The 19,887-nt window shown below is 36.6% G+C and overlaps 1 protein-coding gene across 1 annotated transcript in view; it reads left to right on the plus strand.

The window, feature by feature from the left end:
* LOC113064108 (matrix metalloproteinase-17-like) overlaps nucleotides 1-19,493 on the plus strand; it is a 57,914-nt gene extending 38,421 nt beyond the window's left edge. Inside the window, exons 4-10 of the mRNA XM_026234671.1 lie at nucleotides 2,923-3,209; nucleotides 10,862-11,038; nucleotides 13,172-13,274; nucleotides 14,585-14,667; nucleotides 15,318-15,470; nucleotides 16,183-16,440; nucleotides 19,144-19,493. Of these exons, the coding sequence (XP_026090456.1) occupies nucleotides 2,923-3,209; nucleotides 10,862-11,038; nucleotides 13,172-13,274; nucleotides 14,585-14,667; nucleotides 15,318-15,470; nucleotides 16,183-16,440; nucleotides 19,144-19,466 (1,384 nt within the window). The 3' untranslated portion in view covers nucleotides 19,467-19,493. The remainder of the gene's footprint in view (nucleotides 1-2,922; nucleotides 3,210-10,861; nucleotides 11,039-13,171; nucleotides 13,275-14,584; nucleotides 14,668-15,317; nucleotides 15,471-16,182; nucleotides 16,441-19,143) is intronic.
* Nucleotides 19,494-19,887: the final 394 nt, after the last annotated feature.

Raw genomic sequence — 19,887 nt, forward strand, 5'->3', positions numbered from 1 at the left:
GAAGGAGCTGTTGTGTGATTTCACTATCATTGGCATCTATGTGTTCGCTTGAGCATCTAGCCCAGATGCTGCCACACAATGAGGGCGGAGGTTGTAAATCATCATGCTGTAGTTTAGCCAGATAATCCCACCCATGTCCAAAGGAATCAAATGACGATAATCCACCAGGGTTGGATTTCTTTTCATCCCTCATGGCACGTGCCTGTTTGATTAGGGAGAGTAACTAAAAACCATATCAGTGAAACGAGGGGATCTTTAAAGGGAAAATGCACCCGAAAGTCAAAATACTGTTATCATATATTTATCCGAAATCTGCCTGACTCACTTTCCTCAGGGAAAACAAAAGAATAATCAGAAATAATACAAAAGTACTAAAGCAAAATAATTTTAACATGCAGGGTTGTGTGATAAATGAAGACAGAAACTTTCAATCTTCAAAACGGATGCAGAAGCTTCATACAATTGGTCTGATATGATTTGTACATTATATTCCAAGTCTTCTGAAGCCGAACGATAGCTTTGTGTGAGAAACAGATCAAATGCAAGTCACTAATCACTTTATAATCTTGTGTGATTTAATTCAAGAACTATATTGGTTGATTCATGGATCAATTGATTAACTTAAAAAAAGGACTCAAAGGAATGATTAATTCATGAATTGGACATTGCTAAAAAAAAGAAAAAAAAAAAGATGAATGCTCAAAGAGGGTTATAAAGATTTTCAGTGAATAACGGATTAAGGTCCGGTCCACACGGAGACGCGTTTCAGGAATACGCAAAAAATTTTTATCGGATAGGTGTTTCGTCCACACGGATCCGGCGTTTTCGTAAGGTGAAACCGCTATTTTTTGAAACCGGGTCCCAGAGTGGATAAATCTGAAAACGCCGTCTTTGCGTTTTCGTCTGGACGGCTAATCCGTATATTTTCTGAAACGATGACGTCATCAGGCCACGTCTCCGCCCTAGTCAGACACCTCTACGTCACGTAACAGCAACAAAAACATGAACAAACACTGAACGATTGTCTTTTTATTAACTAACATTAACACTGATTAATAAATGTATTGTACCATGTTCGTTTGTGTACCACGCGCAAGGTTTATGAGCATAGTCCAAGTCTTCTTCTCTGTTTTTAGTGTATCTCTGTGGCAGAATTACAGTGCCACATACTGGTCTGGCATGTATACTACATCATTTTGCGGTTTCGTGTGGACGCGGATATTTCTTGAGACGAGGAAAAAAAAGATCGGATTGGGGTAAGCTCCGTCTCCGTTGGGACGGTGCCTAAATTTCTGTCTGTTTTCACATTTTACAGAGACTATTTTTAGGAATCGTTCCTTTAAAACCCCTGTCTGGCTGTGTGCTGTTGGCACCTAGATGTGATTGATTTGATATGCGATTAACACCATACAGTAAATGTCCTGTCTGGACCACTGATCTGCAGGGGTCAGACCCGCTGTGAGAATTACCAAGGAACAGAGGAAATGAGTTCTTTTGAACTTGTTCGCCCTGATTTTTATTTGTCATTTTCTCTCTTTTCATCCCTTTCCCCTCTTGTCTGTCTAATCAGTCTCGTATCACATGGAGACAAAGAAGGGGGATTGTGACTGAAAATTAAACTTCAACATTTGAGCGTTTACATACTGCTGGGATGGCCAATCTTCCCAGAGGCACTTTTTCAGGCTTTCAGGTTAGCTGCCACTGCTAGTGCTTGTATAATAACCAGACGACATAGAGTAAAAAGCAGCCTTGATTATTTTTCAATTTATGCTGGCCGTCTATTGAAACCCTGCCGAGGGCACATTATAGCGAAAATTGATGGAAAATTGAACTAGAAATTCATACCTCCTTCCATAGCTCCCTACATTTTCATGTGATCTCATATTAGGGTCGTCATACTTTGGCTAGGACAGACTGAACTTATTGCATGTAAGCCTGTTCTGACGGGACATTTCAGTGAAACAGAATAGATTGTGTAAGAATAAAAAAAAAATGCACTAATTAAATAATTGGGAAGAAATTGCAGGACCCCCTGAAAAGTCTGCTTTCCTAAATGTATTTTACCTATTTAAAAAATTAAAAAGAAAAAAAAAGACAGAATTTGCCATGAGTCTCAAGTGTTTCTACGCTGAACATGAGCACAGATTTGACTCCATTTCACCTGAAATTCCCTTTCATACTTTGGATTTTTATTCTTTGCTGTGTGTGGAGTGCTTAGGATGTTTACTGCATTTCTGGCACAAGTCAAGCAGAAGAGCAATGGGGTGATATGAATTCATGTACAAACCATGGGAGAATGTTAGCACACAAAGAGGTCACTTAGCTCATTGGAAATGCAGCTGGGAGCGACACTGACCTTGGCACTACTGTGTGTCTCCTGCCTTTTCTATTGAACCAACACACTGTAAACTCAACCGTTATCACATGTACCGCCATAGAGCTTGACAGATTATACAGTACATGCTGACTTTGAGTAACCGGTGCCAATATTCTACCAGCACCCAAAGTCTCCTAATAACTCCTCTGGAAAAGTCAGTGTTCTGAAAATGTAATAGAATACCAGAACCGGCTCTCTAAAATTAATTTCTCATCGATCTGTCTCTGTACATGGAAAGAGGGCTGAAATTGCCCTTGGATGAAGTGATTACCATGATTGTAGGGTGTAGTTGACCTCCAAATCACCCTTGTTTCTGAAATACCTTGAGTGAAAGAAAAACGAGGGAAAGGGGGAAGATGATGTTGTATAAATGTATAACCGTTGAACTAACTTTGAGTTAGAAAGAGTCGGGAATGTCTTGTCCTATTTATGCATTCAAAGCAGTGTTGAATTTATCTTTTAGCACTGCTGGTGGTCTCAAAAAAGGATTCTTGTCTATTTCAAGTATATGTTTCAAACATGAACTCATGTATTTGGTCTCACAGGGTCAGGACGTTTCCAAAGGAGTCAGCTTTGCTGGGCCGGGACATGGTGCGGGCGCTTATGTACTACGCCCTGAAAGTGTGGAGTGACATCGCTCCTCTCAACTTCCATGAGGTGGCGGGAAATGAGGCAGACATTCAGATTGACTTCACTAAAGCTGACCATAATGACGGATACCCTTTCGATGGACCCGGTGGCACAGTAGCCCACGCATTCTTTCCCGGAGAACGATTCACAGCGGGTGACACACACTTTGATGATGATGAAGCCTGGACCTTCAGATCGCCAGGTAAGATAACATGACATATATAAATGAGCAGCAATGCATGTTGCGTTGTTCGCTGTGTTCAGCAAAAGAGCTCTTTATCTATTTTAAATAAATGAATTAGTTACAGTCCTGCTCAAACATTTGGAGTCAGTAAGATTTTTTCAAATGTTTTTAAAAAAAGTCACTTTTTTATTTGATCAAAAATACAGTAAAAACAGTATTATTGGGAAATATTATTTCGATTAAAATAACATATAATTATTAAAATAAATAAAATATTAAAATAACATTTTCATATATTTTTAAATAGAATTTAGTCATTTATGGCAAAGCTGAATTTTCAGTTGCAATTACTCCTGTATTTGGAGTCACATGATGTTTCAGAAATTATTCAAATATGCAGATTTCTTATTATTACCAATGTAAAAAACATTTGTGTTGCTTTATGTTTTTGTGAAGGTCATAATATTTTTTTTCTACAGGATTTTCAGTGTAAAAGGTTTCACTTTCACTTTTGATTAACTGAATGTGTCCTTGTGGAATAAAAGTAATAATTTCTTTAAAAAACTAAATCAAAACTGCTCTTACTGATCCCAAAGCAGCAATGTAAAAAAAAAAAAAAAAAAAAAAAATTAAAGCAAATTGAAAGCTATATCTAAATAAATTAATCAAAATTAAAGTACAAAAATATTATATGGGTTGTTGTGTACCAAAAAGTAATATATAACCGTTGAGATATGATTGACAGGTAAAGATTTCCTGATTGGCTAATGGTCTAACTGGCTAAAAAGAGTGCTGTCCACCCCTGTAGCTCCTTTTTTTCTCTCTCTCAGACTGTCACAGAGACAAGGTGTGATTTCTCAAGACATCTTTTTTTCTGTCAGGTAATTGAGACATTTTGTGTGCATTACTCCAAAACTGGATCCCATGTGGCAGGGCCTGTCTGAAAGCAACAGACGCTGTTGTCTCAGTTCCTCACTCTTTTCTCATAGGCCATAACCAGACCTGACCATCTCCAAGATGCACCACCTAGGTAGCCAAAGTTGAGCAAGTTTGCCGAGAGGCTGTGTTAACCAAGAGGCTGTTAATTTGCATGGGTGCAGGTGGGTTTCCTTTTACCCCACCCTGCCCATTCAGTATGAACTCTGTTTGAATTGGTTCAAACGACCCTTTGCATCCCTACTGTACTCTCTTGTGGCTATGGGCCATATGCTCATGGACAGCCGTAGAGTCTGCCCCAATTAGGTCCCCAATCAGACGAGCAGCTGTTTACTCCATCCTTTGGCAGGTGCGGATGTAGTATGAAGGACTGAATAAGGAAAGAGAGCAAACGAGAGAAAGAGAAATGGGGAGGGAAAGGCCTACTTAAAAATCACAAGCCTTTCACGACCCACTTACACCATCTCGACATACACAGCTGAGCGTCAGACCCACTCCTGCACCTCTTTGTGTGTGCTCAACTGACCCTTCATCAAAACACTGCCATTTCCATGTTTCTGCTTCATTAGCTGTCCATCTAATGACCACCTGCGCCCGGACCTCCCATATGCTCATCAATTATTCCTAACTCGTCATCACCAGTCATTATTTATAATGCGGCTTTGTAACAAGCCCAAGATTTCAGCCAAAAATGTCCCAAATTACTGTGTTATTTTGGGCTTTCCATCTGCCCTCTAAGATCGTCCAACAAGACTATCCTCATTTTTTGACTGTTTATATAAATGCCAGACTTTATGTTGCACTCTAATGCAACAGTGCTTTAAATTACTTTTTCTTTTCACATCAGTCAACACTTCATAGTGGACATTGTCAACTAAAAAGACCAAATCTGATTTTTGCTTTCTTTTTAGGGGGTATGGAGTTTAGGTAGACATAAATAATAATTTATATGTGATACACATATATTAAAATATATGTTAAATGCTTTATTTCATAATCATTTATTGTTATATATCAGTAGCCATTAGTCCAGTCTTCAGTGTAACATGATCCTTCAGAAATCATTCTAATATGATGATTCGGTTATTATCAAAAAGTTTTGCTGCTTAATATGTTTTGTGGAAAGTGTGAAACATTTTTTTCTGTAATATTTGATGTATAAAAGTTCAAAAGAACAGCATTTATTTGAAATTTAAATATATTTTTTTCATTATAAATGTCTTTTTTAATGTTTAATGTACCGTTTCTTGATAAAAGTATTAATTTCTTAAGAAAACCTTGCTGACGGCAAACTTTTGAACAGTAGTAAATATGCATTCAGCCACACACACACACACACACACACAAAAAAAAGGAAATAAAATAAAGAAACCTTTAATCGTAACTTAGCACATAAACAATGTATAGGCAATTTTTTCAGTAACAAGTATGTCTTTTTTGTGGTTTGACCGCTTGACTAAATCTTTGACTAGGCATAGAGAAACTGTATAATAAACATCACACTTTTTCAGTTTGTGCAGTTTAAGTGACGAAACATGGAGTAATACTAAAATAAAGAGCTGGATGTATTGTTTGGAAAGTGAGAAAGAACTTGTTATTAAGCGGTAGGCAGAATGTGAAACAGAATTTAGTAGTTTACAGCATGGTGCCCGCGAAAGGATGTAAATAATGAATGTGATCCTTATAATAACACACACACAGCCTCTTTCTGCTGCGAACGAAACGTCCACGTGTCTACAGATGATAGTTAAAAACATGCCTGCGATTTCAGTTTCATTATTGAGTTTCAGTGCTATTTGTTTCAAAATCCTACAATATTTAATTAAAATGTCATCTTAAATCATTAAGTAACAGGGAAAAAAATAATTTTCACCTTAAAATCAATCATTTTGAAGACGCAGAGCCTCACATTTATCAAGAACATGAATTTTTAATGCTCAGATGATTGAACTCCTCAAAAAAAAATACAAGTTTGATCATGCAAACGTTTCTTTTCCCCTCCAGCTCAGTCTGGAGAACTGTGAGCATATTGTTTTTGACACAACAAGAACTTTCTCTTTGAGGGAACAGAGGAAAGCAAGAGGAAAGAGGAAGCTCTGCTGTGTGTAGGGTATAATTAACTCTTAATGGAGACTTGACAGAATCCAAACGGCTCTGTTTTTAGACTGTGGCTATCCTCATACTTGTTGCACAGCAGTGGAGGCGTCCCGTTTTCCCATGGGTCATAAGAGTGGAATCGCAGGAGTGTCTCTGTTGTTAGGACAGCAGGCAGATTGCTTTTATTAATTATTCCTTCACTGGCTGCTTACTAATACAGACTGATTGCTGTGGCCAAAATAAAAAGGCTCATTAAGCAGGTTGTTATTTTATAAACTTTTCGCAATTTGGCCCAAGCCCGTGATTCACTATTGTATTTAATGTCTATGTGCGTGTTATGTTCATGTTAATTGTGTGCATGACAAAATGAGGCAGAAGACCATGGTCCATTATCGTCCATTTAAGCGAGCCGCCAGTCATTAGCAGTGAGTATTGTTGATTTCCTTTCTGCAAACAGACTGCGAGAGAGAGAGAGCGAGAGAGCGAGCGCTTTTTACCTTTAAGAAATCATCAATTTCCTGCCAGTGCTTCACCGACTTTAACGGATTAGTTCCATCAAAAATGAAATTGTTTACGCACCGTCATGTCCTTCAAAACTAGTAGGCTATTTTCTTTTGTCATTCTTTCTTTCTTTCTTTGTATAACACAAAAAAAGGAGAAATTTTGATAAATTATATAGGCTATTCTTTTACATGCAGTCGAAATAAATGGGAACTGAAGCTTTCAAGATTCACAAAGGACATAAAATCACAACAACATAATATGAAAGTAGTGCATTTAACTTTTCCGCTTTGTTTCAAATCTTTTGAATCCATATGATCACAGTACTGAGTTAGTTTAACTTCAGAACCAGATCAGTTTGATTCATGAATAAACCATTTAGACTTGTTTTGTGAAAAGATGTTGAAAAGTTAGTTGAACTAAAAAACTGAACACCTTACTTAAAGCCTTTATGTATGATGCATTATAAAATGTCATTAAAGGATATATTGCATATCATTATTCATAATATGCATTGTAATACATTATATCTTGTCAGAAATAATTATAACTGAATTTAAAAGGCATTGTGTAACACTGAATTGATAAGTGTTGAAAACTGTGGTTACAGTTATGCATTAGATTGTACAATACATAATAAAAGTACATTAACGGACATAATTAGTGCATTAGAACTACTTTTATAATGCATTATGCATAAAGGCTTTAAGTGTGTTACTCTGAATTTATTAACGAATCATTCAGACCTGATTATAAACTGATGTATTTAAAAGATCTGACTCAAAAGAATGATTCAGTCTTAGTGATTTATAATTAAGAGTTGTGAAGAATTCAATTGAATAAGCACATTCGGATACAGAGTTGTCAAATTTTGGAAGATTTTAAATATTCTTATGTATGTGATATGTGTGTTGTATTGTGCTTTTGCATCTTTTTGAAGCTTGAAAGCCACCACAATTTATTGCAAAAAGAGCAACCAATACAAAACAAGAAAGAAACTCATGCAGGACATAAGGGTGAGTAATTGATGACAGATTTTCAGTTTTTGGGTGAACTATTCCATTAAAGCCATTCTGATCTGATAATCCCAAACACATGTATTTGTGTACTGAACAGAAGGTACTTTAAAACCATAACCTTCACTCAAACAAGCCTTTGAAATCCAGGCCCAAACTGTTAACATGCACAGGCTAAATTTCAGTCTTTAAATAGTTTACACTCATTTATTTCAGTCATCTGTGACAGACACCTTCAGTTTTCTTCTCTAGGCTGCCATGTACCAGATGTTTCCTGTGCGTAAGGTCTTAATCAGATTTCTTCACATCCATCTGTCATCCTCCACGTCTCCTCCTTTGGACCCGGATCAGCGCTAAGTTCATCTGGATGAATCTCTAGCTTGTGCTAAACAAATTAGCCTCTAGCAATCAGATACAGCTGTTGCTAACCAAACGTTGGGTAAAACTCATCAGTCATGAATCTTCCTCTAAATCTGTCGCTTAAAGGGACAGTGCAGCCAAAAATAAAATGTCTGACATCTATTACTCACCCACATGTCCTTCTAAATAAAAAGTGATTCTCTTTTTAAAGGAATAGTTCATCCAAAAATATCACCCACAGCCAATCCAAGTTGTAGTTAGTTTCTTCATCAGAACAGATTTGGAGAAATTTAGCATTGCGTCACTTGCTCACCAGTGAATGGGTGCCGTCAGAATGAGAGTCCAAACAGCTGATCAGAACATCACAATAATAACTCTAGTCCATCAGTTAAAGTCTTGTGAAGTTAAAAAGCTGTGTGTTTGTAAGAAACAAATCCACCAATAAGGCATTTTAACTTTAAACTGTGGCTTCTTGCCAAAATCCATAAATCATAACAGTGAAAATGTCCTTTCCCTGTTGTCCTCTTACATCAAAATGCACTGACATATTTATTTAGAACTGTTTTGGATTGTTTTCACTTGTTCAATTGATTTGTGCATATTTCTCTCCTCATTTGACAAGCCAACTTTTTCACTGAAGAAAGCAATATTATGGATAAAGGACTCATATTTTAGCCGGAAACAACAGTTACCGTATTTTATATATATATACCAGACTATAGTCAGGTGCGACTTATTTATCAAAATTAATTTGACATGAACCGAGAGAAATGAACCAAGAGAAAACATTACCTACTCCAGCCGCGAGAGGGCGCTCTATGCTGCTCAGTTCTCCTGTAGCCTACACTGAATCATAGAGCGCCCTCTCGTGGCTGTAGACGGTAATGTTTTATCTTGGTTCTTGGTTCTAAATAAATGCGACTTATAGTCCAGTGCGACTTATATATGTTTTTTTCCTCATCATGACTATTTTTGGACTGATGCGACTTATACTCAGGTGCGACTTATAGTCTGAAAAATACGGTAGAACTCAAAAACATCTTAATAGACATATATTTTTAACAAGCTTTTTGCTTTACAATTGATCAAATGGAGTGTTGTGGGTTATTGTGATGTGTTTATCAGCTGTTTGGACTCTCATTCTGACGGCACCCATTCACATGCGGGGAATCCATCGGTGAGCAAGTGGCGTAATGCTACATTTCTCCAAGTCTGTTCTGATGAAGAAACAAACTCTTTTAAATCTTGGACGACGTGAGCACATTTCCAGCAAAATGATTTCAAGTTGCACGAACGAATGAAAGTCATATGGGTTCGAAGTGACATGAGGGTGAGTAAATAATGACAGGATGTTCATTTCCAGCTCTACCGTTCTTTTAAAAAGACGCACGGTTTGAGTTTATGCCTGCACTGTGACTTTCCTCATCAAAGTGAAAATCTGCCATGTCTGGGCTTCTTTTGTTTTGTGTATTCTTTCAAGCGCATTACGCTAATGCAAAAAGCAGGTACCCACATGAGGGAGTAGAGCCTCCGTTAGTGATACACAGCTGCTTTTAAGTCGTAATGAGCAAGTCATTGATTTAATCCTCGGTTTTGCTCAGAGGAGCTTGCATTCTGCTTTTACAGACCTGCTGCGTAAGGCAACTTCATGCGTCTTGGCATTTTCACAGTTTGTAGAGCTCGAGGTCCTATTCTGTCTGTCTATAGATCTCTTCCTGTTTGTTTGTCTCTCTCTCCATTCCAACAAATCCGATGACACTTTCCTGGCTCTGGCTGCATTTTTGTTGCCATCCCTAGGGGCCATTTAACAGAAAAGTGTGAATGTTTTTACGGCTGGCTGCATCGTGCGGATCTGTCTGTGTACTAAAGCGAGATAATGAAAAAGGTGAGTAAGGTTTAATAGCACAGTCCTCCCTGTCAATCACCAGCTCATTGTGTTGAAAATGACAATGTGGGTGGACGTCCTGAACTATTCACAATATAATCATCATGATTTCCAGGACATAATTGCACCGGATGTCTTCATCCTCATGAAAAATCAGTTTGATGTATAATAGAACAGAAAGGAAATCCGTTTTCAGTTTGACTTAGATTAGATTACATGGAGAGCAAACTGCTGAGGTCTTTTGCTTCTCAGATTGTTCTCCCCGTGTGTTTCTCAATATTTTCTCAAATTGTGCTCATATTTGCAATGTCAGACATCGCATCAAATTATGTGGGATTTCATGAATAAATAATGAATAAAATATATGTATTTGTAGACTAATGTAATACTATCTATAAACTGCTCTATAAAATGCTGTTAAATGTGTAAAGCTGAAGCGAAATATAAAACTATGGCCAACAATAACATAAAAATAATTTGTGAATTATTTAAAAATTAAAATAAGGTAATTATTATTTGTCACTTAAAAAAAATATTTTGAATAAATGTAAAAAAAAAAAATGAATTTTTATAATTATTATATATATATATATATATTTTTTTTTTTTTTTACATATTCCACTGTTTTTTTCCTCAAATGCATGGTGTTCTTTTGAAATGTATTTAATTTTTTTTTATTATTATTAATTTATTTTTACACTGCTTTTCTCTCAACATTTTTGCAAATCTTTTAGCGCCAGTTTGGTGTCTGGGTTTCTCCGGACCCCAGTTTAAACAAACCTCTGGACTAAGCAATACTTTCTTCCTCTGGTTTGTTATTATGAAGAAAAGGCTTTTTTTCTTTAACATTTCTTTATTCTGTCTTTTCTCATTAGATTCTCATGGAATGGATCTTTTCGCAGTGGCGGTGCATGAGTTTGGCCATGCCATAGGGCTCGCACACACTTCTGCCATTGAGTCTATCATGCGCCCTTACTACCAGGGGCCAGTGGGCGACCCGCTCAAATACAACCTCCCGTACGAAGACAAGATTCGTGTCTGGCAACTTTACGGTAAGAAAGTCCACCCCTCGGTCACGTCTGGCTCCTTCCTCTCCATCAGTTAGCTGAAAACAGGCGCTGTGGCAGATTGTCAGACTGTGTGAGCTGAGATCTTCAATCACATGTGGACACCCTGCTATCACTGTTTAAATCCCTGATGCCTTGGCATTGTTGGAGAAGCAAAAAAGTGACAAGTAGCAACAACAGTCTCTCTGCAAGTCATTCAGACAGATAGATTCTGTAATCTGTCAACAGTAAACACACAAGGATGACACTAAGAATGAGTTGTGCCTGCTGATAGTGCAGTTATTGCCATATTCACTAAAAGAACTGGAATCAGGTGCCACAAATATGCCAGCAAAATCTTCATAACACAGTTTTGTGAATTCTTATCTTGTGCATCTATTCTGAGTGCACAGATATGGATAAAGCAGCCATTGTATTTAATGTATTTAGTAGAACCAATTAAAAATAGCATTTTCTGTTGCTTAGAGTGCAAAATTAAACCCAGTTTTTAAACATTATTATTATACTTTATTCTTTTAATATATGTATTAAATGCCATTATATTGTATTTTGTTATTTTACTGTGTTTATTAGATTTAATATTTTATTTTATTTATTATATTGTATGTTAATGAATGCAATAATATATAATATTATATTTAAATCCAGTGAATATTATATTAATTATATTCAGACATTATTATTATTATCATCATCATTATATTAATTCATACATGTGCCAATCACTGTTATTTTACTCTCACTGAGATACTAATATAGATTTTATTATTATTTTGAATTAGTTTTTATTTTTATATTAAATTTTATTTTCATTTTTGTTAATGTTTTAGTCCATTTTATTTTTGGTAATTATTATTATTATTATTATTATTATTATTATTATTTTAATATTCAAATGTATTTGTATGGGAAATAGTGCTTTGGCAACTAGCTGAACAAAAAAAAAGTTTACTTTTTTAATTAAATTTTATTTCAGTTAACAAATAATACCAGCACAAGTTTTAATGTGTTTAGTTCTAGCTAACTAACCCTGGTGTTAAGATGTATTGCTGAAATAACAATATATTGTACGATTGTAATATGATCCCCTATGTGCTTTAGTTATTTATTATTAGTAGTTATTTAATTAGTTAATTTGTATTTAAGTTTATTTCGTTTGTTTTAGTCAGTTGTTATGGAAAGAGTGCATCCATGTTACTTTCAGTAGTTCTCCTCCATCACTTCCCACTCACACCACCTTGTTTTTAGCTGAAGTGCCCATTTCTAATTTGGAGTGATTGGCATGGCATGCACCCTCTGCAGGCTGCCCTTTTCTGGGATCTCACCAGGCAAATAACAGGCCCCAAACGAGGGACGCAGAGAGCAGAAGTGATTTGGTTTGTATAGGGGCACTATTGATTTAATTATATGGCAGTGTTGAGCCAGGCTAGGAGCACAGGGATTAATTGGTCGTAACCATGATTTGGAACCTGCCAATCAACATGCAGAATGCTGAACGGTGCTGCAAACACACATGGTGGGAAGCAAAGAGATAGAGTAGTAATGCAGGTGAATGTGGGCCATATAATATATCTATGTGTGATTTCTGCAATTTAATGAGTGTGCACATTAAATACCACTGCTTTTTAATTAATTAACCCTTATGTGCTGCTGAGATTGATTTTACTGTCTTTATTTTAATAATAGTATTTCATAGTGAACTCTGCTTGTCGGATTGATCTCTTGAGAAACAAATCCCAGTAATCTCAGGTGTCTTCTTGTGTCTCCGTTCTCTTCCTGTATTATATATCAGCAGTTGATGTACGGTAACAGTCTCATTTGTGTCTCCTTTTTAAAGAGGAGTATCTGAAACAAAGTTAAGTAAAAAATACAACATAAAAACTTTGTGCTCATTAGCTTATTTTTACTTGCACATTATTACTCATATATTATCTGTCTTATGTGGCAATGCAATACTATTTTTTCCTGAGTCTGGCTGTTTTCTCTAACTTTGAGTGATTATTGGACTGTCATAAAGTTTTTCCAAAAGTAAAGACTGCATTTATTGTGTGCTCCTCTCAGAAATGAGGCGGTTTTATGCTTTTGTGCAAGTTGAACTATAGCCTTGTGTTTTGTCAGGTGTTCGGGAGTCCGTATCGCACACGATGCAGCCAGATGACCCCTCTCAAACGGCCGAACCTCCCGTTCTGCTTGACCTCCCCAAAAACAGATCCACGATACCGTGAGTCAACAAGCATGCACCCACAAAACCCACACTCCTCTGGCCAGCGTGTCTTGAATATTTTGAATCGCAGACGTAGCAGTCTATCATATAGAAAGAGAGTATGCATGGACTTCATAATGTGCATGCATCTGCACTCAACCTTCCTGAAGCAAATCAGAATGACACAAATTACAGACTCAATTCCTTACTCCTAGTAAGCAAGCATTTGGCTACCCTAAGAGCAGCGTGCACCTCTCTTTTTATCCATCTTGATGGCAGACTTGTGAGACAGGAAGGTTTTGTTTGACCAAGGTCAGTAATAAATATAGCATTACTCTCAGAGAGCTCATCTAATAAACTGTGAATGAAGATCTTTGTTAATAAAGTGTAAGATGAGTTCCGGCTCACAAAAGCAGCTCTGTGACCGTAATTGCTCCATCATTAGCATCCCAGTCACGTCAAAGTGTTAAGCAAGTCATTAGCCGAGGGGATAACGGCATAACGCATTCAGAGATTCTGTTGCAAGCTGGTTATAACAGCTTTATTGATTTGCCCAATCTTAAACCAAGCACATAATAAGGACTGGTTGCACATAGCCATAGCTAGCCAAAAATATTCACATGCAGACTTATGGTAAAAGTGCTAATGCTTTCAAACAAGCACTGATGGCTTGGGCTAATTCAAAACTGAATATTTAAATGGTGGCGTAAGAAAGTAGTGCATATTTTAGAGAACCAGAAAAATGTGTCAGCTGTAGTATTTTTTATTTTATATTTTAATTTCTTATATATTGTTTTATTAATTTATTTTAGATTACATTTACTTTCTATTTTATGTTTATATTTTTATAATTTAATTTGTATTTATTTATTTAATTAAAATTTTCCTTTTGTTTTTATTTGTTTTAAATAACTTTATTAAATTTTTTAATATTATTACTTATATATATATTACTTATATATATATATATATATATATATATATATATATATATATATATATATATATATATATATATATATATATATATAGCCAGCAAGAGTAGTTGAATCTTTAGCTATTTTCAAACTCGTTGACTCTGGATCATGTAATTATTCAAAATTACGCAGCATTGAATTTATTCTTTATTGCATTGAGGCACATGACCACCTCAAGGTGTGCATAAATTTTAAATAATTCAGTGGTCTGTCGTCAATTATTCCTTCCATAATCAATGATTTACTCATGTAGACACAAACACTTCTACTGGTGAAAGTCTTGTGCTCTACCTTCACACACCTTGCTAAGTTTATCCATTTCATTTCTTTTCTCTTGTAAATTTTTCCCAGACCTGCCCATGATGCCCCTGACAGATGCACTAGTTACTTTGATGCTGTAGCCCAGATTCGAGGGGAGGCCTTCTTTTTCAAAGGTAAGAGCACCCTGAATTCCACACTGAACTCAATAGCCATAGCAATAGACCAAGTATAAAGTAAATATCTTGCATTGTTAAAATAAAATGAATGTAATAAAAAAGCATAATTGCATGGCTAAAACTGATACTAAGATGATATTAAGATATTAATAACTGATATTAAGATACAATATATATTGAGTTTATTTTTGAAACCTGTTTAATTATCCCACTTGAATTAGGTTAAAAGTTTAAGCATGAACATTTGAATAAAATAAAATAATAAAAAATAAATACATTTTCAAATTAAGGACTTCAAATCAGTTTTGTGGACACACACACACACAATTATTTTATTTATTTTTTAATCATGAATTAGAATTTCTTGAACTTGGACTGCTGTGACATTGTATTGGTTTCCTGTTTAGTCATGGATGTGCTCTCTCCAGACAACTGCTGTCTGCATTTTGATATATTATCATTTGTGCACTGTATTTGCTTGGCTGCTTCTGCCAGCTGGGCACCGTCCTCCACACTGCACCCGGGCATGCGCACAGTCCACGCTTTATTATTCACTGTCCCTTTAACATCATATGATAGCACATAATTACACCAGAAGCATAAACACACCAATAAGCACACATTCTTACTGTCCAACCTCTCGTCAGGGAAGTATTTTTGGCGTCTGACGCGTGAGAAGCATCTGGTGTCATTAAGGCCAGCTCAGATCCATCGTTTCTGGAGGGGGTTGCCTGTTAACCTGGACAGCGTGGATGCTGTATACGAGAGACCTGGAGACCATAAGATAGTGTTCTTTAAAGGTAAATACCTGGATTTCATCTTTTAGTAAGTTAATATTTAATGTCACCCTTCAATATAACCTTTACTTTAATTATTACTCATACATCTTGACTGGTTTGTCAGAATGTCAAATCCTTAAGTATAAAACTCTGGCACATAACTCATCCTGAACTGAATGAGTGCAACTCCTTAGCATTGTGGTGTCGAGAGTTTTGCACAACACATTAACTTCAGAAAATGTCTAAATCTAGTTTAGCACTGTGATTTTTTTTTTTTTTTGCTGGGGGCAGTCAGTAATCAGAGGTAATTCCACAGTTAAAGAGATCAAGAACATCTATCAAAAGCTCTTTAAAATCATTTTGTGCAGTATTTCAAAAAGACCCTCTGATAATGTAGTTCATTCCAAACATTTTAAGTAAAATACTCCCTAGGGCGTAAACACTCACTCGAAGAAAAATTCTCTAAATTATTGGATTTCTCAAGTTATGTAAATGTCATTTTTAATAAGAGCTAGACTATAAAGCAAACAATGTCCTTCAGAGATATAATGCGAGTGTGTTTTGAAGTCGTATCTCAAATCCAATTTCAGCTCTAAAGCAAGCAGGTAAACAGAACTTGTTATGTATATTTAGAGCATTTAAATGTATTTCACAGCAGGTCTGGGTTTTCTAATCTGGTCTGCTGCTAGCCTACAGTTTCCCACCTCACAATAAGTCATTCTAAATTCTTCAGGTGGTAAATATTGGGTGTTCAAGGACAATAATGTAGAAGAGGGCTACCCACGGGCTGTCACTGACTTCGGGCTGCCTGCGGAAGGAGTGGATGCAGTATTTGTCTGGCTGCACAATGAGAAGACCTACTTCTTCAAGGACAACCGTTACTGGCGCTATGATGACCATCTGCGACACATGGACCTCGGCTACCCAAAAGATACGGCGCTGTGGAAAGGGATCCCACCTCAACTGGATGATGCCATGCGGTGGTCTGACAGTAAGTATTGTGAATCGTACAATGTCTCTTGAATTTTAAGCAACTCTCCTGGATGTTATCCTTGAAAGCTTGAATCGTTTTCCTTCCTGGGTAAAAAGGCCGACATTAATTTTCATTCTTGTCTAGGTTGCATACCGGTTTGCTTTTGAACTAGGTGGAGGACAGCACAGCCAAAAACGTATTTTTTTTTTTTTTGTCTGCAAAAAAAAAAAAAAAAACGTAACGACACAAAACATTAAAGACAAGTAATTTAGAGCATGTCTGTTAGCTTTAAGACTGTTGATATGTTCTTAAAAGTTTACAAAAACAGCTTTTGGAAAATGGAACAAAAATGTTGGTGTACGCAGATAAATAAAACGGTCTCTGAAATGAGAACATCTTGCCACCTAAATAATTAATACGCTGTATAAATGCCCCAAAATAGCAATAGCAAATCAGTTTTTTATGTCCTTTTATCTTTTTAAATGAGTTTCGGTGTTTTGTAATATTTTTATTTTTCTGTTTTATTTTTTAGTAATTTTATGTCTTATTTTTTCTTTAACTTTAAGTATTATTTCAGTTTGTTGACGTGACAAGATTTCTCATTTTCTTTTTTTTCCCAGATATATTTCAATTAACAAACTTTTTTTGTTATTAACAAAACACTTTTAATAGTTTTGGTTAATAATAACAACACTGTTCAGCATGCTCTCAGCTTCCAGTTTCAATTCAAAACTCAGTAAAGAAAACTAGGCTTATCAAGAAAATAAAAATCCTTATAGTAGCCACTTTCCTCTTAAAATTAATTAAAATGAACTCATATTATCTTCTATCATGTTCAGTACATATTCAGTAACAACTCAAAAAGTGGTCTTTAATGCTGTATATGTAATTCAGAGGGATTGTGCACAGTTTTACGACCCTGATTCCTCTTGGAAGATATGATTGTATTTAGGTGGAGAGGATGTTAGCCAGGCAGGTGTTTGATTGTGTGGTTGTCATAGCAGCAGTTTTGAGGTCTATGTGAGCAGAATGGAGAAAGGGGCATAATGTCCTGTCATGCCTAATGCATGGCATTGTGTCTAATGCACAGTGAGCTCCTTGTGTCCTCTAAAATGAAGAGCAGACATTTGAAATTTTGTGGTGGAACGAATCAAGCCTGTGTTAAATAAAAGCAATGCTTGCAAAGCACATAGCCTAAGTACTTTCATGTAAAAACACACATACAGCTTCTTCTATTTCCTTCTTTCCATGTTGTCTATTACTGTCAAAACTGAGTTGATGCATGCAATAATTCAAAAGGTTAACACTGTTAACCCATTTATTAAATTTGACCAACCCATTGTCAGCATATTCCAATTATGCAAAATGATTGACAGGTAGAAAGCCTATTTATGATTTTTTTGGGGGGGGGGGGGGGTACAGGCTACTTTCTCTTTTTCTTTTGCTCTTTGTTGTGTGCCAACCCCACAGGAAGAGTTCTGAACGAGGAGTGAGAGCAGGCCACAGTGACAGTCCCTGGCCTCCGAGGGAGGGAAAGGGTATCAGCCTGAGGAGGTGCTGGCAACAGTATCCCCTTCAAATAGTCAGCACTGAAAGCCAATTTCACCTGCAGAGTGAGACAGAGAGAGATAGTAAAGCTCTTTTTCAGATGGGACAAAGATGCAAGCATTAGGCTGAACCTGAGGAACAGGCTTTCATCAAGTTGCAAAATGTGGTGATATCCATTGGTGATTCTAGACTCTATCTAGAGGGCTATTGTCTCGTGTCTTATCCTCCGTAAAACAATTACTTGAAAGTGAATGAATAAATGAATGAATGGGCGGCCTCTTTAAAGAAATCTGAATCTTAATATTTATTCAGAGACACTGGAGGTGGAACATTATGTAGAATGAAATCTATGGACGTTGGAGCTTGTATAGCCATGGATCATATCATATCATCCATCCATATCAGTAACCCAGTGTGTCTCTATTGAATTTCTTCAACTTGATTTAACAAATCTCTTCCAAAGCAAGGCTCTTTTCCAAAGCAATGCAATTCTTCAAATAATGATCTTTAGTCTCTAATTCTGAGCCAAAGTCCTCAGGATCCTTAAAAAAAACTGCCTCACAATCTTGAAAGGGAAATGAACTGGTAATCGCTTGATTATCAGTCAACTTATTCATGAAGGCAAAATTGGACCGAATCCAAAAAAAGGAAAAAGGATAAACACCGATGGCAGCAGAAAAACAGAAATCCAATAAGTAAAAAAATATGAAAAACTTCTGTGCCAATTGAGTAAAATAGAAAATATAATTGGGTGCCTAGATTCAATAAATGGAGAAAAAGAAATACAAAAAGAAAAAAAGGAATCCACACAACAAACAAAATACAAAGATCAAGGTCCTTTGAACAAAAATATCTTTTTTTTTTGTCAGCCAATCAATTCTCCAACAACTACGAATGTGAAACAGACCATCTGTATCCACAGAATACAGACTTGAGAAGCACTGCTCAAATCATATTCGACTACAGTATTACTGGGGGTCAAGCCCCCCCAAGGCTCAAATTCTAGTATTTCCCAGGGTGGTCTCAAAACAGGAAATAGAGTTGACAAAAGCCGCAGAGGGAAAAGTGAAACCATAATAATGTGTATGGCAGATGAAAGCAAGTCTGAAAAATCCATTCTACGCATCAACCTGCATTTTATTTCCTGGTATTTTTCTCTTTCTCTCTTCCCAGGAGCGTCATATTTCTTTAAGGGAAAGGAGTACTGGCGTGTGGCAGGCAGTGATATGGAGGTTGAAGCGGGTTATCCGCGTCCCATCGGCAAGGACTGGCTGATGTGCACAGAAATGCAGTCGGACTCCCCGGAGATGCAGAACAACTCAAACACAAGGCTTCACGGGCAGCACCACGCAGACCATGCGGAAAACGGCTATGAGGTGTGTTCCTGCACTTCGGACACAGCCTCCCCGTTGGGGACGCGACTGACCTTCTCGCCCACCTGGGTTTTAGCGCCGCTCTGGACACTCACACTCGTTCTCTCCTCTGCTCCTCTCTGATAAGTGCAGAGCCACAGGCCTGTTCTGAAAAAGACTCCAGGAGCAGAACATACAGCAGCCTGTGGGTAAAGAGAGTGTTAAAATGCTCTGGAAAAGCCTTTTGACAGCACCGGACTGATGGAAAGGCCTCAGCACTTCAGTAAAGAGAGGGATTGGATCACATTCACATTTTCTTTTTCTGTTCAGTTTTTTTTGGGGGGGTGGGGGGTGATACTTTGTTTATGTTTTTTCTAGAAAATGGAAATTCTGTTATTATTACTATTATTATTATTATTATTATTATTCTTTGTGGTGATAGCTATTGCTTATCTGAACAAAGGGTGAAAAATGAAAAATTGCTGCAGATGTAGATGAGTTTGTTTCTTCATCGGAACAGATTTGCATAACTTTAGCTTTACATCACTTACTCACCAATGGATCC

Source organism: Carassius auratus, chromosome 46, assembly GCF_003368295.1.
Source record: "Carassius auratus strain Wakin chromosome 46, ASM336829v1, whole genome shotgun sequence".
In the NCBI taxonomy this organism is placed as follows: domain Eukaryota; kingdom Metazoa; phylum Chordata; class Actinopteri; order Cypriniformes; family Cyprinidae; genus Carassius; species Carassius auratus.